The sequence below is a fragment of the Peromyscus leucopus genome, chromosome 5 (genome assembly GCF_004664715.2).
Source record: "Peromyscus leucopus breed LL Stock chromosome 5, UCI_PerLeu_2.1, whole genome shotgun sequence".
In the NCBI taxonomy this organism is placed as follows: Eukaryota; Metazoa; Chordata; class Mammalia; order Rodentia; family Cricetidae; genus Peromyscus; species Peromyscus leucopus.
The window spans coordinates 41,093,124-41,117,566 of record NC_051067.1 but is presented as its reverse complement, the minus strand read 5'-3'; the positions used below and the strand labels follow the sequence as shown (position 1 = coordinate 41,117,566).

The 24,443-nt window shown below is 43.1% G+C and overlaps 2 protein-coding genes across 3 annotated transcripts; both read right to left on the bottom strand.

Annotated features, from left to right (window-relative positions):
• Positions 1-578: 578 nt before the first annotated feature.
• Zscan26 (zinc finger and SCAN domain containing 26) lies at positions 579-12,796 on the bottom strand. Of its 2 annotated transcripts, none has more exons than XM_028879437.2 (6): positions 12,640-12,796; positions 7,788-7,863; positions 7,621-7,680; positions 6,481-6,798; positions 5,967-6,231; positions 579-3,841 (listed from the first exon to the last, which is right to left on the bottom strand). In XM_028879437.2, exons 2-6 carry the CDS (start codon positions 7,800-7,802, stop codon positions 2,940-2,942), a joined length of 1,560 nt encoding a protein of 519 aa, XP_028735270.1. In that variant the 5' UTR covers positions 7,803-7,863; positions 12,640-12,796; the 3' UTR covers positions 579-2,939. The 2 variants fall into 2 exon arrangements, with proteins under 2 accessions (XP_028735270.1, XP_028735276.1); XM_028879443.2 differs by having other exon boundaries at positions 12,687-12,795.
• Positions 12,797-19,413: 6,617 nt separating this feature from the next.
• On the bottom strand, positions 19,414-24,021 carry Nkapl (NFKB activating protein like). Its single transcript, XM_028879459.2, has one exon. It carries the CDS (start codon positions 23,927-23,929, stop codon positions 22,724-22,726), a length of 1,206 nt encoding a protein of 401 aa, XP_028735292.1. The 5' UTR covers positions 23,930-24,021; the 3' UTR covers positions 19,414-22,723.
• Positions 24,022-24,443: the final 422 nt, after the last annotated feature.

Here is a 24,443-nt window from a genome sequence, read left to right as displayed (position 1 = left end):
ACAAGTGCTGGGCATGATGGTGAACACCTTTAATCCCAGAGTTGGGGGAGGGGCTGAGGCAGAAGTAAAGATAAGCTAATTAAGAATTTATGAAGATATGATGTAGACAACCAGTTACTTTTTTTTTTTTTTTTTTTGGTTTTTTGAGACAGGGTTTCTTTGTGTAGCTTTGGCGCCTTTCCTGGAACTCAGTCTGTACCCCAGGCTGGCCCTGAACTCAGAGATCCGCCTGGCTCTGCCTCCTGGGATTAAAGGCGGGCGCCACCACCGCTGCCGCCATTGCCTGGCAACTTCCTCCTATTTTTATTTGCTTATATTCTTTCTGTAGTGGTAAGCCATATAACTGCATTTATCTTCTATAAATGGGAGAACTGAGTGGGTGGCGACAACCAGTCTTCTACTTCACTCTGTATTTGGATATTAAAGGGACAGATACTACCCAAAGAGAAATTCCTGACCAAATATGAGAAAGCCTAGACCAAATATCCAAGTAATTCAGAGTATACAGGGCTTCAGATTTTAAATTTTTCCATAAGAACAAGACATCTATATGCTTCCTCATTAAACTGAAAAGAATCTTTTTTTTTTTTTTAAATTTTAACACAGAGCTAAGTGTTTAGGCACTGATCTCAGTATAGCCCTCAAATTATTTGGGAAAAGTACCCATGACCTCAACTTAATTTTCTTGTAAAGGCAGAAGAAAAACTAGGTTTCTTAGCTTATAGGCAGCAGGACTGACTTTGCATGAAGGTTTTCAGTGTTTCAAAGAGCCGCATCTACTGCTCACACATCTGGTCTCCCCATAGAAAACGGTGCTGCGCTTCTAGTCAGCTTGCTACCAGCCAGATCTAAGTGGAGGGAACAGGCCAGGGACTGGCAGGTGCGGTTCTGACATCTACCTTCCCTTTTATCCCTTCAGCCACAGTTTTAGCTCTGCACAAAACAAGACCTTCGCCTGCTTCCTTTGCCAAAGTTTTGGCCTAAGATATACATGCTAATCAAATTTGGGGAAAGCTGCTCAACATGGCCGACTTAACCAGGAGCCTCTTTTTAACCTTCTTCTGTCCACACTTTCCATGACAGTTGCAACTTCAGCCATCACATGGCCTTAAAAACTGATGCGTGACTATGATGACGGGGCTGAAAGGCCAGAGACTCAGACAGTAGTGATACCATGGATCAGTCTTTGACTGACTCCAGCTTTCTCTGTTGGACAAGTGTATGACCCCAAGCTGGAATCACTCACTACAGGGGTCCACTTTTCTTCCCAGAGTGGCATAACTTACGAAGGAGAGTTTGGAGAACTATACCCTGTGCTATTCCCAACCCAGAAGCAAGTCTACCATTCTGGTAATGTGCCTGGGAAGACTCCTCCAAGCTCACTTTTCATCCCTAGCAAGACAGTCAATGACACAATGACCACAATCATCTCTCCAAGATGATCTTAATGGTCAAAATTATTTCAAAATAAATATCATTTAAAATGTCATCATTGGTATCAAAGGGAAAAAGTCATTTTCCCCCATGGGACATTCATTAAAAAGTGTTTTTCAAATAGTCACTGTAAATGGCACTAGAAACTGCCAAGCAAGAAAGTTGCTGTTTAGATTAATTCAACACAGGTCACTCAAATGACTCAGTCTCCTGCATAGTTCACGTAAAACTTTGATTTATAACTTTAACAGTGTGACACTGTGGTTAAAATAGGTAGGAAATGTAAAATGATAGGAGCCAACCGAGGAGGGGCAGGCTCCATAGTTAAACAGCAAACAAAACAAAACAAAACAAAACAAAACAACAAAAAAAAAAAACTATCTTTGCTTTCTGAAGGGCACTCACTGATGGTTCATGGGTAAAGTGGATACAAGGTCAGTGTGTGGGTGAAACCAGTAGGAAAACGTTTAGTTAACCTATGTTAGACTTTTGAGAACGTCTATTTCCAAGCATTATTAGATTTATTTTGGGCTTAATTTTTTTTAACCATTTTTTTTATTTGTGTATGTGTGCATCTGTGTGAGTTTATGTGGACCATTTGTGTACAGGAGTCCCAGGAGGCCAGAAGAGGGCATCAGATGCCCCGAACTGGAGTTACAGATGGTTGTGAACTGCAAACGGATGGATCCTCTGCAAGAGCAGGCAGTGTTAGCTGCCGAGTCACTACTCCAGCCCTTGGGGTTTTGTTTTTTCGTGTGTGTGTGTGTGTGTGTGTGTGTGTGTGTGTGTGTGTGTGTGTGTGTAGTGTGCATGTGTGGGGTAGACATGTGTGTGGGTGCACGTGCAATTGGATTAATATCAGGAGTCTTCCTTGATCATTCCACCAACTGCTCTCCAAATTCTCCCACCTGAATCCATGTTTGTTGATAACGCTAGTCTGGCTAATCCACTTGCTCTAAAGATTCCATTCTGCCTCCTGAGGGGTAGGACCACATGCGGGCCACCATACCCATTTGACTTATACCCATTTGACTTCTGCATGGGGGCTGGGGATCCAAAATATTGTCCTTATACTTGCATAGCAACTGGTTTAACCACTGAACCATCCCCCACCCTCATTAGTTTTATTTTACAGGAGCCTGCTGCTATAGTACTTGCAAAAATAATCAGCTTGCTCTCATTCTATATAAATCTGTAGGCACTTGACTTGCTGATTTCAAAGATTTCATTCATACATGAGGCTATTACTTAGAAATAAATAATCATGTACTTATCACATTAAAAGCTCTGAGAAGTCTTCTAGTGAAGAATTGTTTAACTCTGATCCCACCACCTAAAGTGAAATTATTATAGTCTCATTATGGCTTTAAAACAAAGGAGAGAAAAACAATGGAGGCAAATGGCTTCCAATTTGGCCTCCAAGAACTCTGATGCCAAGGTGACTTTTTAAAAAGCACTGTTTGCTTGTCAATGTAACGTTCCGATATCTCAAACAGAGAACCTCGTCAAGCCAGTTTGCTCTTGTGGTGATGTCTCTGATGCTGAAAGAGACCTGACTTCTGCCTGAAGGCTTCTTTGCATTCACTACATTGGTAGGGTTTTTCTTCATTGTGGATTCTGACATGCTGGTCTAGATGTGAGTTTAGACGGAAGGCTTTCTGACACACTTTACACTTGAAAGGTTTTTCTCCAGTGTGAATCCTGTGATGTCGAATAAGGTCGGAAGTCAAACTGAAGCCTTTCCCACACTCGTTACAATAATGTCTTTTGGCACGGCCGTGGATTCTCTGATGGTGGGTGAGGAGCAGGGCCTTACTAAAGGTTTTCCCACACTCCTTGCACTGACGGGGCTCCTCCTGACTGTGGATTTTTTGGTGTCGATTAAGATGAGAGCTTCTTCTGAAGTTCTTTCCACAATGGATACACAGATAGGGTCTTTCTCCAGTGTGGATTCTGAGATGCTCCAAAAGGCCTGCATTCTGGCTGAAGACTTTCCCACACTCTTTGCACTTGAAAGGCTTCTCACCAAGATGGATTTTCTGATGTCTGATGAGGTGTGAACTCCTCTGAAAGACTTTCCCACACTCATGGCAGGGGTGACCTTTCTCTTTAGAGAGGACTTCCTGTTGCTCAGTAGGAACAGAACTCTGACACACTACAGATTCACGAGACTTTTCTCCTGCATGTGCCCTTTCATGTTCAGTCAGGGCTGAGTGCTGGACAAGTCCCTCCTTAGTTTCCAAGCATTGGCTGCTAGTTTTCTCCTTGGGCATGGTTGGTTGCTTTTTGAAGTGCAAGTTCTCACTGTGGGCCTCCATGGGTTTAGATGTTGTACAAGATGATTTGATTCTTCCACAATGGTCTGTCACTATAACAAGCTTCCCACTCCCATTCCTTGTTTCCTTACCTGAAACATTAAATATATATATACATCACCACTTATTTAATTTTTCATGTTCAGGAAAAGGAATCTGCAAATAGGAAGAAATATTTAAGTCAAACCATGTGTACAAATTTAAAAGGATTAAAAGAAAAACTTTTATGTGTATGAGTGTCTTGCCTGCACGTGTACCACATGCATGCAGTGCCCATGGAGACCCTAAAAGGGTGCCCAGTTCCCTGGAACTGGAGTTACAGAACGTTTCGAGTGGACATGTGGGTGCTGAGAACTGAAACCAGTCTCTGCTAAAGCAGCCAGTGCTCTTAACAGCTGAGCCTTCTCTTTAATCCCTACAAAGTTTAAAAAAATTGCTTGCTTATGATTATTTAAAATATATATGGGATGATTTATAAGAAAATGTGGTTTTGATTTTTGTTTTTTCTTGAGGTAAGGTTTCAATATGCAGAATAACCTGGCCTAACATAAACCCTATTCCCTTAGCCTCTCAAGTCCGGAGATTAGTCAGGTGTCAACATACCAAGCTTGACATCCAAAAAATTGTTAACCATGACTGCCTTGATGGAAGCATAGGGGTCGTGGTAGGAGGCAATTTATTTTAAATGTTCTAAGTTTTATTATGTGATATACATCACACACACAGAAGCTACTAAGCATGACTGTACATTCCTGATCACAATTTGTCACATGGGGAACAAAAAGCATAAAACTAGGTCACCCGAGGACCATCACATTAAAAAGGGATGATACTTTGAAAAATGAAAATGTGTTGGCATAGTGACAATTTATCACTGAGTTAAATGTAATCTTAGAAAAGTAATTTAAGTCCTTCTCAATAAATCAATAGCACCTGGGCCACAAGACCCTGAGAATAATGAATTTGCAAAAACATCATGTTGTTGAAATATGAAGTATTGCCCTCCAAGAGGGGAACAGAGGTTCCTTAACCTATTCATATACTGCAAGTTTTTCTAAAATACTGAACAGAGAAGACAGCAGAGGTCAGCTTTAAAAATAAGAATAGCCAATCATCAATAGATACTGTTTACTCAAGGTTAGGGGCTGTAACAGATTCAGAGCACAATACAAAACCCTGCCCTTTAACTATGGAAAGACAAAGAGAAGCCAGGCAGAAACTATAATAACATAATGTAACAGAGAGCACACGTGGGACACTGACCAGATAGAGGAAGGATAAAGGGAGCAAGGAGGGGACTTGGAAAAGCAGGGAACAGAAGGGATGAGGCAGGGGAGACCCAGAAGAGAGAGAAACTAGAAGGAGAAAACAGGAAATGAAATGGGGCACAATGGAAATACCTATGAATGGGAGGCAGGGGACAACTTGTTTTTGAAGTTGGGGGGTGAGCTGCATCTCTTTGTTCCTCTTCCCACCATGGTCACAGTTTTTCATGTGAAAAAACAGAAGAGCATTACCCAATTCACTATGAGTTTTCAGGAAGGGGGAAACATACATTTGTATTTAAGCAACAGAAAAGAACAGAGGGTAACTTAGTGGAAGTATCAAGAAGACACTTCGGAGATTTCAAGGCTAGCCTGGTCTACATAGTTGCAGTTGCGATCAACTATCAACTTGGCTACAGAGGAAGAAGACCCTATCTCCACAAAAGAAAAAAAGGACACTAAGTAGGGGAGGGAGAGAGACAAGGGTCTACAGAGAAAAATATAAGGAACAGAACAGCAGCAAAGGAGAACCCAAAACAAACCAAAACAACAACAACAAACAAACAAACAAACACTAGGCTGAGTCACCACCCTTACCACTTCCATTTATAGTGATGTGCAAGAGATAAGACAATGAATGAGGAAACTTGTGCCTGAGCTTCTTTCTGTGCCTTGGATAAGAAAAGAAGGGAGGTCCAGGTCCACTTCTCCTTGGCATGCTGTTTATTTAAATTGTGGTTCATCTTTTAAATCTTGACTGTGGTACTGACTAGGTTTATTGTATATACAAAACAACTCACTGACTAGCGAGGCTACGGTGTGGACTGTGTATATAAATTATTCCACAACAGATCTGATAAAATCAAAACACAAAAAGCTAGGAGTGTCAAGGCAGAGGGCACTGCATGGCCTCCCCTAACTCAAATGCAAAAGAATTCCATTTAGTTCTTACCCTTGTCCTTCTCAGGCTTCCGCACCTCCCGCTCAGGCTTCTTCACCTCCCGCTCAGGCGTCCGCACCTCACGCTCAGGCTTCTGCACCTCCTGCTCAGGCTTCTGCACCTCCTGCTCAGGCTTCCGCACCTCCTGCTCAGACTTCTGCACCTCCTGCTCAGGCTTCTTCACCTCCCACTCAGGCGCCCGAACCTCAGGCTCAGGCTTCCGCACCTCCCGCTCAGGCAGGACCAGCACAGTCTGTCTGTTTCCTTGGGTTGGGTCCTAGAGATAAGTACAGATAATTAGGAAACTGGTTTACAAGAAGCTATCTCAGTATTAGAAAGGAGAACAAAGAGGAACTTTACAGAGGCAGAGGAATGGAGAGCCTCCTCACACCAGGGGACGGAAGGGTGAGGTGAGGCTGAATGACCAGCAGTGAGCAGTGCCCTCCCACTGCTGTGCTCATGTCCACCTTTGTGACCTGGGGGCTCACTTCTTACTTTCCTGCAGAAGGACACCTATACCCCTTACCTTCTGTTGTCCTGCTTCTCCACGGTCTCGCTGCAAATCTTCCAGTATTCCCACCAGGTCCTCCCCAGTCTCTGGGTGGTGCTCGAGCACCCGGACCAGCAGCTCTCTTGGCAGGATGGTCAGGAACTGCTCCAGCACCAGCAGCTCCAGGATCTGCTCCTTGCTGCGGGTCTCAGGCTGCAGCCACTGTCTGCAGAGCTCCCTGAGTCGGCGTAAAACCTCTCGAGGTCCAGTGCTTTCCTCATAGCGCAGCTGCCTGAACTGTTTGCTCAATGGCTCCTGCCCAAGGCCTTTTCTGTTTCCTTGAACTCTGAATCCCTGTTCCCAAGCACAGTAGTTTTAACAGTGGCTCAAATCACAGACTTGGATCTGCAACTATAATCTCTTTTGCGACCTTAAACTTAAACTGAGTCAGATTTCTACTCGGCTCTGCAGATAATCATTTAAGGAGTGTCTCTCTGACAACTGGCAAACAAAGCTTGATAGCTCCTCATTTATCCAGCCTTGCTAGTACCCCCACTCCTCGTTTTTTTCTTTTTGAAACAAGACCTCACTATGCAGCTCTCTGGCTGGCCTGGAATTTGGTATGTAAATCAGGCTGGCCTCACAAAAATCTACCTGCCACTGAGTGCTGGGATTAAAGTCCTAAATCACAATTCTAGTCCCCCTTTAAGGCTAATGTCACCAAGGTAAGAATAACTAAGTTATTTTCAAGAGACCAAGAACTTTGCAGATAGATCACCCATGATGGGATCCACAGGTACCAGCATTGGCTGCCTCAGCAGTAACCACTTCGCTGGAGCTATCAGGACCTTACAGAACCAGCATGAAATAACGACTGATCCATTTGTCCAAGTCAGATTGGCAAGGACTATCTATGTATGCTGTTTGCCCCACTTCCTGTCAGCTTCTGTCCTTTTCCCATTTACCCTCGAGTTCCTGTCAGGGCCCTAAGACAGGGCTTAGGACACTCTCTTCCTGTTGCTTTACAATATGGACATGCTAAGTAATAAATTCCTTTCTTATTTCACTTCCACTCACCTCCCTCATTGGACTGAGTGGTAAGTCACTAAATTTAGTCTGTTAGGACCCCCAAGGTCAGCCCTCTGATTCCATGAACAGAAGTGATCCCCTCATTACCTGAAGCTCCTCCTTCAGACCCAGGGGAGCCAAAGAGTATGCACGCTTGCTAGGGTGGATCTGGGAAGAGGTATGTTTGGGAATAGAATATGATCAGAACATGTTGTTGAAAATCTCAAAGAACTTTAAAAAAAAAAGAAGAAGAATGCACATGGATACACACTCACCAAGGCCAGTGCCATCCCTTGCTGAATTCAGGCACTTTGTTTTGGAGAACTTTCTCCACCGTATCCTGAGGGACTCCTAAGAACACAAGAGTCACAGAAACAGCAGTGCTAGTAGTAATAACAGCAACAAGTGATCTTTCCTTAGGTTGTTTTCTCTAAAACAGCTATTTCTAAGTGTACATAAACAAAGTGAAAAAACTTTTATAGGTTGCCATACAGCCTAGCAATAGTAAGAAATCTGAAAAACTACCAGTTTTTGTTTGTTTGTTTTTCAAGACAGGTTTCTCTGTGTAGCTGTGGAGGCTGTCCTGGAACTCCTCTATAGACCAGGCTGGCCTCGAACTCAGAGATCCGCCTGCTTCTGCCTCCCCATTGCTGGGATTAAAGGCAAGCACCACCAAGGCCTGGCTTGAAAAATCACCACTTTTAAAATCTCAAAATAAACGCTTCAGTTGAGAAGCACAAATGAATGCTAAAACCACTGTGGTAAAAGAGGGAAGAACAGAATGTTCTCTGTGTTAACCACCACACTGTACATTCATGAAGGGAAAATAAAGGTTTCTGGCAGCTGCAAAGGTAAACACATGATCAAACTTAGCAGCATCAATAGTAAGGTGATAGGATACAACACCAAATATCCTATCACCTAGAGAACACTTTAATAAATATTATTTATCATGAAGTTACTGAGGAAACTTTCTGAGAAATCCAGAACTCTAGTTCATCTACAATAGGCATGGATCCAATTTCCCCCACACAAAAAGCAGATGCTAGGATATCATTGCCTAGGTTAAGGAGATATAACTAAAGGGAACATATAGAATTGGTGCTTATATTAAAAACAAAACACCAAACATCTAAAACCAGAGGTGGTACTTCAGGCCTATATTCAAACACTCCAGAGGCTGAGGCAAGAAGGCTTACACGTTTTGAGGCCAACCTAGGCTACATAACGGGATCCTGCATTAATACGTGATTAAATGTAAAAGCCACTACTAGTAATCGTCTTTTGTATGTTTCTGATATAGTCTGGTTATGTTACTCAATGTAGCCTCATGTGCCTGAGGCTCTCTATTTCAACCTCTCAAATAACAAGGATGTGAGAGGCTACTGTCCTATCAGTAGAGGTTTGAAAAAGTCCAAGAAAGTGATGATTATTAGCCATAAAATATGGTTTGCTATTGCGGCTAGTTTATATGTCAATTCTGGGACACATGGTGTGAAGATATTTGGTCAAACATTATTGTGGATGTTTCTGTGTTTTGGCATGAGATTTAATATTTAAATTAATAGACTGTGGGCTGAGTAAAACAGATTGTCCTTCATAATGTAGTGGGCCTCGCCCGATCAGCTGAAGGTCTGAGAACAGAAAGACTGATCCTCTCCAAGTAAGGGAATAAGACTTCCTCTCTAACAGCTTTGAAACGCAGATACCAGTGTTTTCCTTCTGCCTTCAGCTCTGGACTGAGACTTCGGTTCCTCTGGGTCCAAAGTCTCTGGTCTTCAGATCTGAACTAAATAATCAGTTTTGGGGGTTCAGAGGTCTTCAGTGTACACTAAAATGAAATCATTTGCTAGTTTGTTGTTAGCTTAATTCCTCCTGAAGATCTTAGAACTTGATAGCTGCCATAATCATGAGGTAACCTTTGTAATAAATCTTTGACTTTTTTCCTGTTCTTTTTAAAATGAGCATTGGTTAACTATGCACAACAAAGGATCTCATCAGGGCATGTCAAACACATGTATTTTGATTAACTGCCCCCCCCCAATGATCCTGTTCCCCAATAGCCCCCTTCTACTTTCACTTTTTAAAATAAGTCTCATTTTAGACATCTACTGACCAAAATTAATATAAAATTTGGTCCCATTTCTTTAAATAACTCTAATAAAGGGGCTGAAGAGATGGCTCACAGAGGGTACCATTGAGGGTCAGTCCCTGAACCCTTGCTGGGTGGCTCACAATACTGGCAACTTCAACACCAGGAGATCTGAATACCTTTCTGGCTCCCAAGGACAACTGTACTCAGTGCACATGCCCAGACATATATAGACAATTTAAAGGCACTAAGAACTCTAGTACAGGCATAACACATAAATTAACGGTGACTCTTAATTAATCAGATTAAATATGTGATTAGTAATTAGATTAATTATAATAATTGGGTTAATGTATTAAATAGATAAATAATTGTATTAAAAATGTGGTTAAACATAACAACACAATACGCAGTGGTTTAACCGGTCTTTGGGAGGGTTCATCTACTTTTGACATTTAAGCCAGAAAACGGTCCATTCCCTCCTCCTCCTTTCATACTGTATGTATAGAATTAATCAAGTTCCTTTAAAAAATTATGTGTATAGGTGTTTTGTCTGCATGCATGTGTGCCCCAAGAGAGCCAGAAGAGGGTGTACATCTCTTGAAACTGGAATTACCCATGGCTGAGCTGCCACGTGGGCACTGGGATTTGAATCTGGGTCTTCTAGAAGATTGGCTAGTGCTCTTAACTGCTGAGCCATCTCTCCAGCAGCCCCAGTTCTTTCGATTCCACAGCTTCATATCATTCAAATAAATACATCCTTCTTGTGTTCAAGAAAACACATGTTTCTTGATGACATGCTCTACTTGGAAGACTCTAACCCAGCAATCCTCAACCTATGGGTCATGACCCCTTTGGCAAACCTCTATCTCCAAAATATTTACATTGCAATTAATAACAGTAGTGAAACTACAGTCACAAAGTAGCACTTAAAATACTTTTGTGGTTGGGGGTCACCACAACATGAGGAACTGTATTCAAGGGGTGCAGCATTAGGAAGGTTGAGACCCACTGCTCTGAACGGTCTTCCTGACACCAACCTATTTCCCACACTGCACTTGTGATCTTCCTAGGGAGGAAATGAATCATATCTCCATCGTGCCTGTTGCACATAATGACTGGCCGTCACCACTAAGATCAAGTTGAAAACATTTCATACGCTCAAAACTTTTCTTATGCTTTAACGAACTACTCTCAGTTTCTCCAATACTTTGGTTTGTTTGTTCTTCCTGGGTCCTTATAAATCTCACTCTTTTTTGTTTGTTTGTTTGGTTGGTTTTTCAAGACAGGGTTTCTCTGTGTAGTTTTGCACCTTTCCTGGAACTCACTTTGTAGCCCAGGCTGGCCTCGAACTCAAGAGATCCGCCTGGCTCTGCCTCCCGAGTGCTGGGATTAAAGGCGTGCGCCACCACCGCCTGACATAAATCTCACTTTTTTTTTTTTTTTTTGGTTTCTCGAGATAGGGTTTCTCTGTGTAGCTTTGCGCCTCTCGCTCTGTAAACCAGGCTGGCCTTGAACTCAGAGATCCACCTGCCTCTTGTCTCCCAAGTGCTGGGATTAAAGGCGTGCGCCACCTCCACTCGGCTATAATATAAATCTCACTCTTAATGGAAAACCCCTTCCATTTTTTTCTTCTTACTAATGACCACTCATGCCTCATGTCCCAGCATAATAAACAGTCCAACAGAGGTGCTCCACCTGCTCTTCACTTGTTAATTCTATCTCCACAGAAGCCTATTAAGAACTACTTTTAGTCGGGTGGTGGTGGCCCACGCTTTTAATCCCAGCACTTGGGAGGCAGAGCCAGGCGGATCTCTGTGAGTTCGAGGCCAGCCTGGGCTACCAAGTGAGCTCCAGGAAAAGCGCAAAGCTACACAGAGAAACCCTGTCTCGAAAAAACAAAAACAAACAAACAAAAAACCCAACTACTTTTAACCATATACTACAGAGGAAACTTGACATGGAGAGAAGAATTTACATAAGGTCTTAAAGCTGAACTTTAGATCTTTTGTCCAAAAAAATTGTTTTTAATCCACAGACCCAAAAATTTGAATTTATTTTCCCCTTCTCTCTTGCTGGTGTGCATCTGATCCAGAAGTGAATGCTGTGGGCTCTGCCTACCCACAACCACCACAACAGTCAGTCTTCACTGCCCACCAGAATTCCTGCCAATTCTCCTCTTCCTTCCAAGGGCCTCCCTCTGTAGCCACTAAAGGCAATCCTCCTGCCTCAGTATCCCAAGTGCTAGTAGTATAGAAATTAGCTACCATGCTCAGATGCAGGTTTTTAATTGCACCCAACTTTGAATTATTCTTGATTTCATTTCTGCTCGCCTTCCCATCTATTCCTATTATGAATTTCCAATTATAAACGCTTTAAAACATGTCATACTATGTCTTTCACCCCAAGACCAACTTTCTCACACAACAAAATGCCCACTTTTTCTTTTTCCACACACTTATTCTTTCTGGCAATCTTACTGTACTCGAAACACTGTGGTGACCTTGTAATTCCCTAAATAAGACAAACAAGCTCTCGTTTCCGGGCCTCTGTGCTCGCCGTTCTCTCGCGCATGCCTCTTAAAGCCACCTGCGTCCATCCATCTTCCTCAGATTATCGACTCAAACACTCTGGTTACTTACAGTGGAAACTACTTAACATGCACCATTTCAACCATGTGTGGGAGCGCCGGCCTATGAGCTCAGCGTTTGGAGGTGGAAGAAGGAGAAACAGGCGTTCAAATCAAGGCTGTCCTCCACCACTGGAGTGACGCCAATTTGGGCTTCACGAAACGCTCTCAAAACAAAACCACAACAAAAATAAAACCAACGGAAGCCAGGCGTGTTGGCTCACGTTTGTAATCCCGGCGCTCGGGATGCTGAGGCAGGAGGATATCCAGGAGTCTGAGGTCAGCTTAAGCTACATAGTGTGTTCCAGGGTAAGTACGAAACTGTCTCGACAACAAACTGCGAGCTCACTACGTCCTCGGCGGCATCCCTCTCCCATGCCCGAGAACCCGGGCTTCCGCCACGCACCCGCTTCTGGTTCTCCCCGCTCCGAGGTGTGGACGGCTTCTGTGTACCTGGCAGGCGCGCCGCTCCAGAGTCCCAAGGTTGCCGTTCTGACCCCGCAGACACCCGATCACCCTAGTCCACCCGCCCTGGCTGCAGGGTCAGTCACATGTCCCCTCCGCGTTCCAGCCCAGTAGCTTCCGGCTCCTCTCTAGGACAGTGGGAGGACTACGATTCAACTCGATGGTGCCTTGGCGGGGTCTAGTTGAAACATTTCATTTACACGAAACAGGCCATTCATTCCGTTGGACTCTTTTCACGTACAGCGTCATCTCTCACTGGAACAACCAAGCTCGCACCGTAACTCCAGCCACCAACGAACAGAGGCAGGAATTGACACTTTAAGTTGGACTTTAGTCAACGGCTGGTGTGATCAGGAAGGTTGGATTTAATACCACCACTCCAAAGAAGTCACCTTAATACCCCGTCTCAAACCAGAAGCTTCCTAGTGAAGCATACAAAGTTAATTATTAGTGCTCAAGCTTATTCTTTATTCCTCACCTTTTCACTACCGAGTTCCAAAGACTTCTATGTGCGCCTTCCTCGTTGCTTGACTTCTGAACCCAGGCACCCAACAATGCTTTTAGTCTGGTTAATGTCCCGTGGTGTTAGATACGAGCTCTACAGTCTTCCAGACCAATGGAATGTAAAGTCAACTCAGAACAAACAGGGCATTAAGATGGCTTGTGTGCAGATTAACTCAGAACAAACAAACCATTTTGTGTAAGTGCAGAGTCCTTCCTATGGTGTCTAATACAAAGTCCCCTACCATCCTCTTCTTCCCATCATTCCCCATTATTATTCATTTACTTTGATAAATAGGCTACAGTTTGAGGTTCATCTCCAATCATCAAAGTAAGAACTCCCAATAAGACTCTACCTCTTTCATGAACATATAACCGAAAAGACTTTTGCAAGCTTGTAATTTTCACAGCAGGAGCAGATGTCAATGCCCTTCTTAAAGGTTCAAAAACCGACAAATATTCCTGGATCTATTGAAAACTTCATAAAGGGTTTAGCTGTGAGATCAAAATTTGGGATCAAATTCTATAGTAATCTGCCATGCCTAGGAATACTTTTAATGGCCTGAGAATTGCAATAGTTTTTTTCCATTTGTCTCATTGTCTGTTACTGATTTCCAAACAGGCTCCTCTTTCCAGGTTGGAGGAGGAAACCCAATAATTTCTCAGCCTGCTGACAGATTTGGGCCTTGCAGGCTAAGAGTCCAAGTAAATGGTTTAAAGTCTCCTAGTTTCTAGTTACCAGAATGGCATGCTGTAACATGCCTCCCTGCAATATTAGGCCTTTAAATCTTATCCTCGATAGATGGTCGCGCAGTTAAGAGCTTCTGATGCTCTTCTAGAGGACCCAGTTCACAAGTTTGGTTCTCAGCTTACAACAGCCTGTAACTCCAGCTGCCCAGGATCCAGTGGTTCTTCTGACCTCCTGCAGGAATCAGTACACACACACACACACACACACACACACACACACACACACACACACGGAAATTGGCACATCTTGACCCAGAATCTCTCCAAAGATCATTGAATTCTAAGTCACCCCACCGAATCCCCCAAAGTACTAGCAGCTGTACAATTTAGAGTTGTAAATTGTTGAGTCTGGTCTTACCACTTAAGAATGAAAAGGATCTTCCAATTCCAATAATAAAAATGGGAGTCGTCTCAGGGAATGTGGTTCATCAGACTGCCTTAGGAAAGGAGGGCCGAGTGTATAGTTGGCAAAACATCAAGAATGGCCTTGAGGTCTATACAAATGCACTCATGAGACTGGGCCTTCTCCATTAGTGATACTATTGGCAATGTGTGGGTGTATTTCCAATAAGTCTGATTTCAGAAAATAACCTAATAAATCCTACTGCAAGAAATTTTAAATTGCCAGACTGATTCCTTCGCTGTACCATTGGCCCTTAGCTCCTCGGATGCTCAGACCTCAGGATTTACCTCAGTCGGAACCTCGCCATTCTTCCAGAACCTACCTTTTGTAATTTCTTTCTAACACCAGGGATACTTTGTGAAATCTAGATCATACTCACAATCATGACAATTTCCAGCAGGTTAGGATCCATATTGGCAATTTCTGACACAATTCATACAGTTGCTTCAAGAACCTGGTCTTCATTGGATTTTTGTTGTAACATCAGAACTCTGTTCAGTCCCAGATTTGGGACCCCCGTCTAAGTCCTTTGAGGATACATCTCCAATATCTTTCTGAATGTTGCTGCCCATTTCGATTTAAATTCCAGTTGTCTTCGAGGCTAGAGAAAGAGTCCTGACCAGGTTGTTTTGATGCAGGCATCCAGTTTCCTCTTCTGCTCTTATCCAGTACCAGCCTGCTCAAGTCGGATTGAGAGGATAAGCAGGGCCTGCATGCCTGCCCAATTAGAGCAAAAGTAAGAAGGGCAAAATGTAGCTAAGGGAATCAGCCCTCTTGTGTGCTCTTCCTAGTAAGATGGCCCTGAGTTTTTTCAATTCAGGAGGTGACAGGTGGAAAGGAGTGTATGGGCTTAGTGATACCCCCATGGCTGTTAATCTTGTCCTACACTGCTGCGGGCCGCAGGAATATATCATAAGAACTCAGCTGGTTATGGCAAAGTCACTACCTGGAGGAATCAGGGAATTCCTCCAGAGGAAGCCAAATCCCAAGGAGTTTTTGGTGTTACTTGGCTTGTTATAGATCAGCACATGTGAGCCACAGCATGCAAATGGAGGTCAGAGGACAAGTTGCAGAGTCCATTCTTCCTTTCCATGATGTGAAGAGTCAAGTCAGTGGGGGAGAATTCGCAAAAAGCTAAAAATAAATCTACCAGGCACTACCTTGCACTGCCAGCCACACGTTTTCTGTCTTCTCAACTTCTATAATACAGCAGTATTTCAGTCACTATTCTGAATGTGTGTGTGTGTGTGTGTGTGTGTGTGTGTGTGTGTGTACATGTTGAGAACAGAGGTCAACCTTAGATGTTGTTCCTCAAGAGCTGTCTACTTTGGTTTCTGAAACAGGGTCTATAACCGAGTCCTGAGGCTTGCCAATTAAGCCGGGCAGGCTGGCCAGTGAGCCTCAGGGATCTGCCTCCTTAGTGCTGGGATTCAAAAGTACACCGCCATGTCTGGCTTTCTACACCACTGCTAGGTAAGAACTCAGGTTCTCATGCTTGGGCAGTGAGCTCTTCATCAAGTGGACTGTTTTCCCTAGCCCCCAATACTCTGAATTTTTAAAAAGAAAGTTGCTATATATTCACAAAAACATACATATTAATAAATACATCTTAAAGGGGAGGGATCAGTTCAGTTCCCAAAAGCCAGCTCACAAGTGCCTGTAATTCCAGTTCCAGGGGATCCAACACCTTCTTCCAGCCTCCATAAGTACCCACACAGACATGACATAAATTCACACAAACATATACACATAAATAAAAATACATGTAAAACCCAGAAAATTATGGAACCCATAATTATCATAAATAGTAAAAATCTTACAAATGAGCCTAATACATTTAGTTCAAAGTTAAACATTACCAAATCTGTAACTTTAAGTCATCATACAAATGAAATAAAATTGGGTGACTTTCTCTCATGCTAAAATTTTTAGTAAAACTCAGTATGCATTTATGACCAAGAGGAAATAGTAAAGTAAGAATTAGGGGACACGTCTTGTATAAAGCAAAAATAAATACACTGTCAACCCACGCTCCCTTTTGATGGTGAAGTATTAAAAGCACCTACATAAAAATCCAGCTGAACTTGTTAGAACATACAGGGGTTTGTCTTTTGTTCTCCGAAGACTCATGTGCTGACGGCTTCGTTCCCAGCCTGTGTTATTGGGTTGTGTTAAAACGTTCATGAAGGGCCTAATGGAAACATCTAGGTCACCAAGGGCACTCCCTTGAGGACATACTAGGACCTCAACTTGTTTTTGTCTCCTGGATGCCATGAAGGGAGCACACCTCTGCCAAGTGTTCTCTGCCATGATGCTCTGGCCTGTCAGCGGCCCAAAGCCAGAAACCTTGGAAAGTAAGTCAAAACAAATCTTTCCTACTCCTAAGCTGCCTTAGGCATCTGTCACCGCCACGCAAATCTAGCAGAACATTGGTAATGAGGGATAGACTTGCTGTGAGTATTCCTGATGATGTGGTACAGAAGCCTTTGGAATTGCTTTGTTAGGGGAAGCAGCAGGGACAGGTTTGGAAAAGCAGGCTCTCCTGTTACGATGTTCTACCTGCCACAGGCCTAAGGTAAGAATTTTGACAACTCTGGGCCAGCAAGATGGTTCAGGGGGCCGTGGCAGGTGGGGGTGGGATTAAAGGCACTTGTTGCCAACCCTGACGAACTGAATTCAATCCCTGAAACCCACTTCTGGAAGGAAGAACAAAAACTTGTATGTACATACACATACAAAATAAATAAATGTAAAAAAAAAAATCAAGAAAGAATTTTACCAAATTCGTGGGGTTTTTTGTTTGTTTTTTGTTTTTGTTTTTGTTTGCTTGTTTGTTTTTTTGAGAAGTCCTGACCCTCTGCCTCCTGAGTGCTAGTATTACATGTATGTTTTACCAGGCCCAATTCTTAACAAGCTGTTTATAGCCAAGGACCAGAAATACCTTTCCCTGTGATGTAGATACATAAAGAATGGGTTTTTTTGGTGTGTGTTTGCCTGCATGTATGTATGTGCACCATGTTTGTGTCTGGTGCCTGAAGGGGACAGAAGATGGCACTGGGTCTCCTGAACTGGGGTACAGACAGCTGTGAGCATTCATGTGGATCTGGGAACTGAATCATGTCCTCTGAAAGAACAGCTAGTGCCCTCAACCGTGGAGCCGTTTCTCCAGCCTAATGCTTGAGATATCAAAAGAAAAAAAAATTGCTTGGCTGTGGTGGCACATGCCTCTAATCCCAGCACTCAGGGGACAGAGGCAGGTGGATCTCTGAGTTCAAGGCCAGGCTGGTCTCTAGAGTAAGTTCCAGGAGAGCCAGGAATGCACAGAGAAACGTTGCTTCAAAAAAGCAAATCAAATACACACACACACACACACACACACACACACACACACACACACACACAACACACACTCCTACCACAAAACACTTGTTTTAGGTCACCCTATGTGATTTTTATATTTTGTGAAATACTGTATTTTTATGAACTCATAAAATAATGAATGGTCTATGAGAAATTATGCTTCAAATTATAAGTTAATCAGCAGTAGTGACACTAATTTAGTTTCTCCACACTGACTAAAACTCAGCATAATTCTGGAGACTTGATCAACTTCATGTATCAGCAGAGTGATAAACTGATTCTAAAAGCTAAGGCTGAGTCAGAGTGATGAACTGATTCTAAAAGCTAAGGTTGAGGCAGGAGGATCACCTTGAGTTTGAGGCTAGCTTGTGCTATGGACTAATCCTCTTGTACTCTGTAAAGATTTGTCACTGGAATTGGTTTAATAAAATGTTGATTGGCTGGTAGCTGGACAGGAAGTTAGGTGGGAAAGCCAAACTTATGGGAAGAAGAAGGACAAAGGCAGAGAGTCACCAGCCAGACGCAGAGGAAGCAAGATGAGAATGCTGTACCAAGGTACAAAGGTACCAAGCCATGTGGCTAAACGTAGATAAGAATTATGGGTTATTTTAGGTGTAAGAGATTATCTGTAATAAGCCGGAGCTACCAGCCAAACATTTATAAATTTATATAAACCTCTGTGTGGTAATTTGGGAAGCAGCTGCTGAGTATTTGGGAATTGATGGCAAGACAGAAACTTCTGCCTACATATGGTGTGGGATGTCTTTCTGTATGCTGTGAATATTTGTTGCTCTCATTGGTTAATAAAGTTGTTTGACCAATGGCAAGGCAGAACATTCGAACTGAAGATGTAGGTGAAGAAGGGCAGAGCCAGAGCAGATGCTGCAAGCTGCCCAAAAAGCAAGATGTGAAAGAACCGGTAAGCCACAGGCAATGTGGAGACACATAAATTAATATAAATGTGTTAAATGTAAGAGCTAGCTAGTAATAAGCCCAAGCCATCAGCCAAGCATTTACAATTAACATAAGCCTCTGAGTGATTATTTGGAAATGGCTGCAGGACAGGCAGGACAGGCAGGACAGAGAAAAGCCTCTGGTTACAAGCTTGGGGTATAGAGTGAGTTCAAGACTCCAGGTAAGCCTGGGCTATATAATTAAACTCTGCCTCAGGGAAGGTGTGTGTGATTCTAATGATTTATCAAAATGTTAGACATTTTGTCCTATTTTTATTCTATAACCCACAATTACATAATTCCTCAAAAAAATCATTTCAAAGAAAAAGCTGTTCTCTGTTTATATCATAGTCCCCTGAGGCAAATGTGATATGTAACCAAATTTCACATTTCTTTGAAGGCAGATTTTTTAGCCTGGTCTCTCTATGATGGCAACATCCCATGGTGAGTAGGTTATACACACTTAGAAGTGGTAGTTGCGGGCTGGGCGGTGGTGGTGCATGCCTTTAATCCCAGCACTCGGGAGGCAGAGGCAGGCGGATCTCTGTGAGTTCGAGGCCAGCCTGGGCTACCAAGTGAGTTCCAGGAAAGGTGCAAAGCTACACAGAGAAACCCTATCTCAAAAAACCAAAATAAATAAATAAATAAAAAATTGGTAGTTGCCCAGTTGGTTTATTTTCTCAAGCGAGAAAGACAAAGATCAGAAAACCAAGTAAAAAGAAAAGTGACAGATACATTTGCAAGACAATTGATAAGAAGTTAACTTTTTATTACTTGATGAGCTTTTATGATGAATAAGAAGTCAACATTCCCCAAATAAATCGACCAAACATTAGTGTGAATACTTTATATGAAAAGAACTACAAAATCAGAAATACTGAAAAAGATGCTTTACCTTACTCTTGAAGAGGGAAAATAAATTAACAGTGAAAAGCCACTTTCATTGACCAGAAAAACAAAGACATAAAGCTTTTTGAAAAGCACAATGCTGGTGGTGATGTTGGTCTGTCAATCTTCCCAGAAAGCACCATTGCAGTATCCCCTAACCTAAAGATCAAAAGTATGGAGATTAAATGTGTCATTTAGATTTTCACTAGTAATTGGCCAAGGAAGCCAATTTCTTAGATTTCTAGCCTTATATGTTTTCATAGTGTGCTGCAATTTGCAATTAACTTTTTCCAGTTTGACCCCAGTTGATCATAAATTCCATGGTGGCAGTGGCTAAGGCTAACTTACAGATTTATCTACGGTACTTACAACACACAAAGCACTATTTTCCTCTTTACCCAATAAATATCTGTACAGAGAAAATACCTTTCAAGGTTGGTGCTCACAGCTGATGAAAAGGAGCGACCATGACCCACTTCTGAAAGCCTCCACCGTCCTTGGCCCTGCCGGAGGCACCAGCCTGCTCAGACTTTCTTCAGTGCTCTCCTCATACCCATGTCATGAACCAACAGGTCTTGTTGGCTTGAGTTCATTTCTCTTGACATTAAGTCAGAAGAGTCCCACATGTCCAGAAACTCTTACATACAATGGAAATTACAAAATCATTTAAAAATTAGATTCATATTTATTGATATAAAACATTTTCATTATTTACTGTTAAGTGAAAAAAAGTGTTCACCCCTGTTTATAGTGAGGTAAAGTTTCCATAAATGGAATGTGAACAGCTTTCACTAATTTCCCTCAACCTCCTTTGGGGCAGCCTGGAGCAAGTTACAACACTGAATGAAGGTGTCCTTCCATACCATACTGTCCTTCAAGATTCTGGAACTCTCTCCATGCTGTCAATTCTATGGGGCTTACTAGTGTTTTGAGCCTTGTAAAGGAAGTTTCTCAAATGAGATGAGTTAGTTTGGGTAGTGCTGAGATATCGGGGTCAGTAAATATCATCATCCCAATGGACAACAAAAAGCCTTATTGTAGATCTTAAGGGCAGCTCACTCCAAGGTCTTCCTTCACATGCTTTGCAAGCATCTCATTCCTTGCATCTCCGTAAGTGTTTTTTCCTTCTAGGTGGCCCTAATCTACTCTTTGGAAGACTTCAGCACCTTGGATCTTCAGCTTTTCTCTATTGACCAATGGATAAAACTTGCATCCATTTTAATCAGGATTTGGCCGATAAAATCAAGCTTTTCTTTGAAAACTACCAGCACATGTTATGAACACACACATTTTAAAATTCAGAACTGTAGCAGGCATTTATTGGCTGTCTATCTTCCCTGTCCAACATGGCATTTTAAGAAAGTCATGTCCTCCTATGTAGCCTCCATACTGACCCCAGGGTAAGCTATTCTGTTCATCAGACAACAGTACTATTTTAAGCAGATATGTTATCTACACTAATCCAACTAAGGCAAAATATTGTTAAGGATACCAAGTCAGAAATATTCTTTCCTGACAGTGATCTCAGAAGCCATACAAATGTGGCACTGTGGTAAGAAGCATGGACTATACAGCCTATGGTGTGCTCACTGGGTGCTGGTAGCTGAGGGTGGGGCCCTTGGGAAACTACACAAGATACACACTTCTCTCACTGTGACGAAACACATGGAAAACAAAAATGGTATTAAAATGGTGAGAATAGGTAGTTCTGCAGAGCAATCTTTGGGAGATGTTTACTATAGTCTACCGGAAGTTGGGACTTGACTTAAAATGATGGTGCTTTGGAAAATGTGAAGGCTGCCAGTGAGCTCTTCTATCCTCTATCATTCTTCATTAACTGTAGTTAATGAAGAATTTGCAGAAAACCCAGAGTGTCTCAGCAGATCCTGTTTTAAAACGCTTCACATAAAGATGGCTCTAAGTTGTTCACTAGAAGAACTCAGTGAAGAAACATATGAGAAACACACAAAAATATGGAAATGAATATGACATCTTAAACTACTGTGAAGCAACTTACTTCAATATGATTGTCTTAAATTAATAATGGATAAAACTTTCAGTAACATTTAGTAATATACATAGAGCAGAAATAACTCAGATACTGCTACTGGGAGAAAATACCTCAACTTGCTAGTGATTGCAGATAAACACAATATACATATTTTTGTATCTATTTTCAGACTAAACTAGGCTCTGATGTTCAGAATTTATGAACACATCACTTTAAAAAACTGGTTATGAAAGTTCTATTACATCAATAATTTCAGCAACAGTACATATTAACAGATTACCAGGATATTGTTATCATTAGCCTTGTATACCAGTGTAATTTGCCTATATGCATCCCATTTTGGCCCAAACCACGATCTTCCCATTGGCAATAAGTGGGAGCAGAGGGAAACTGGCCTAGGGTCAGATGAAGAACAATACTATCTTAATTTTACAATGTACTGCAGTTGATGGTGCTACTTTGTACTATGAAGAAATAGCATTGTATCAAAGTAAGAAAATGTCCAACTTCTTCAAAAGAAATATTCTTTCAAGAGAGTTGGCAGCTCTTTTTTTCTATAAGGGAAACCACTCTAAAGAAAAGGAGGGGTGGAAAAGGAAGATAGAGAAAAGTCCTAAGTTCGATTAACATTATGCTGGAAACAGTTTCCCCGGCTTTTCAGTTACAAACTGCAGTCTTTAACCAAGTCTGTTAACTACAGCCAGCAGAAACAGTCCACTGAATCAAATAGATCCAAATGTTTGCCTTCTTGGGTATTATTGTGCTCAAGTTCTTTTCATCCTCCTGGGACAAATGACTCCAAAAGGTAAAATCTTCTTGCGAGGGGGCTAAAATCACAGTAGCAGATGGGGTGGGGCACACTCCCATTTAGTAGCAGGCACCTTGTAAATGCACAAAACCATGGAAGGATACAGAAGACACTTTGCTCTTGGTGGGGGGGGGCGGGGGGTGTAAATCAGGGACTGGAGTGACGTTCACCTTTTTACTTATTTCCTGCAACGTTTGTAAAAATTTCTAATGACATCTCAAAAAGTGTTTTTCTAGGGTACTTAGTTACACAGTAAGTACAATATCACTGGTAAATGGTAAAGTCATTTACTATTATTTTGTCATACAAAACCTTTGTTATTAAAAGTCCTGCATTGCAACAAACAAGTTCTCACTTGTCATCTTTCCCTTTTGTCTTTCTGTATACCATTTCTCGAAAACTGGCTAGGATCTTATTCTCTCTCTTCCGCCTCTCTTCTTGGTTAAAGGATGCAAGGGCTCTTTTCTCGTCAGCACTGTAAATCTGGTTCTCTTTACGCAGTCTCACAGCCTCCATTCGGCGATGCCTGCTACCACTCATGACGTAACCTGAACATTCAAATGAGGCAATCTCTTCACTCGTCAACCCAATTTCACCCCTCCGTGGGATACGCTTCCCAGCCTTTACGTATTCAGCCATAGCTGCACCTTCACCTGGAAGCAGGGCGTGGCCATAATTCAAAGGTTTCTCATCTTGAGAGGTATGTATCACGGGTGCTTCTGGGCCTATTAAATCCATGGCATCTGCATTCATCGACTGTTCCATCCACGCATCTTCTGGCAATTCCCTTTCTAAAGCTTTGCAGCTTACGTCACTGTATTCCTTTTCAGTCCTCCTCTTCTTCTTGGGTTGTTTTGCCCGGTGTTTCTTTTTCTTCTCTTTCTTCCTGGCTTTAGCTCTGTTTTTATCACCACCAGAGCTAGAATAAACGTCAGAGTCTGAATTGCTGTCATTATCACAATACTTCCTACGTTTCCTTTTGGAGGGCCTTTTCTTCCTTTTTCTCTTTGTCGAGTGACTGGTCTTTGTCCTTTTTTCTTCATTGGTGAAATCTGAGCCGCTGCTCTTCGGATTCTTCACCTCATCTTCAGGTGGTGTATGTTCATCGGAATCTGGCTCAGGAAACTTGGGTGACAATCCCCACACCTCGGGCGCTCCCAGCTCTCCAATCCTCTCTCTCTCCTTCAGCCTCCTCTGCCGATAGCTCTCCTCCTTTTCCTTCTCCTGGTCCTCGGCCCACAAACGGTCTCCCGCATAGTGGTGGTAGCGGTGCCCGCCACAGATGGAAGAGGAAGACGAAGGGGCAAACGTGCAGATCCCTGGCGGCGGCGGCCGCTCTCCAGACCGGGGGCGGCTGACGGCGTGCGCTGAGCGGGGCCCCTCTGGACCCCGGGGAGGCCCGAGCCCCTCGCTCCCGCCGAGGGCGAGGCCGAAACCGCCTCCCCGAGGGGATCGTCGAGTCTGGGACGCCGCCGACGGTGGGCTGCCCGAGCCACGCCCGCCTTTCGGAGAGCCCAGAGGGTCCTCATTAGGGCGGGATCGGGACACAGGCGACATGGGCCGACCTCAAACCGCCAGCAGCGCGGTTACTACGGAAGCCACATCACGGAGAGCGCGACTGCCACACACGCCACTGCCACGCACGCCGGCGCACAGGGACGCGCGCGGGTTGCGCACTGGGAACGGCCTGGCCGGCTGCCACTGGACGCAATTCCGCCCGGTGGCCCAGAGCGGTCCTAGTCGGTTCCTAGGCGCAGAGCCTTTGAGGGAAGCGGAAGTGGTCGGGAAGCTGCTCAAGAACCCTTTTCCGCCTCTGGGAGATGGACACTCACTCATTCCACTTTTCTTGATTTACATTCCCTCCATTGAGCCGCCAGGGTAACAAAAGGAATTAATGAGTCCTTCTGCTGTATGTATGTATGTATGTATGTATGTATGTATGTATGTATGTATGTATGTATGTATTTTCTATTGTGGAGGGGCCCCAAAACAGCGTGACCACACAGCCACCATGACAGGCTTAGGGGCCTAGACACAGCTTCTGTGACAGGCTTACTGGCAGGCAACCCCA

Bases quoted from the DNA above. Each gene is read 5' to 3' on its own strand.
- Nkapl (XM_028879459.2), bottom strand. From the start codon at position 23,929: ATGTCGCCTGTGTCCCGATCCCGCCCTAATGAGGACCCTCTGGGCTCT.
- Zscan26 (XM_028879437.2), bottom strand. The intron at 6,799-7,620 runs GTAATGAGGGGA...GCTTGGGAACAG, and splicing joins GTCTGAAGGAGGAGCTTCAG to GGATTCAGAGTTCAAGGAAA. The intron at 3,842-5,966 runs GTAAGAACTAAA...TTAATGTTTCAG, and splicing joins GAAGCCTGAGAAGGACAAGG to GTAAGGAAACAAGGAATGGG.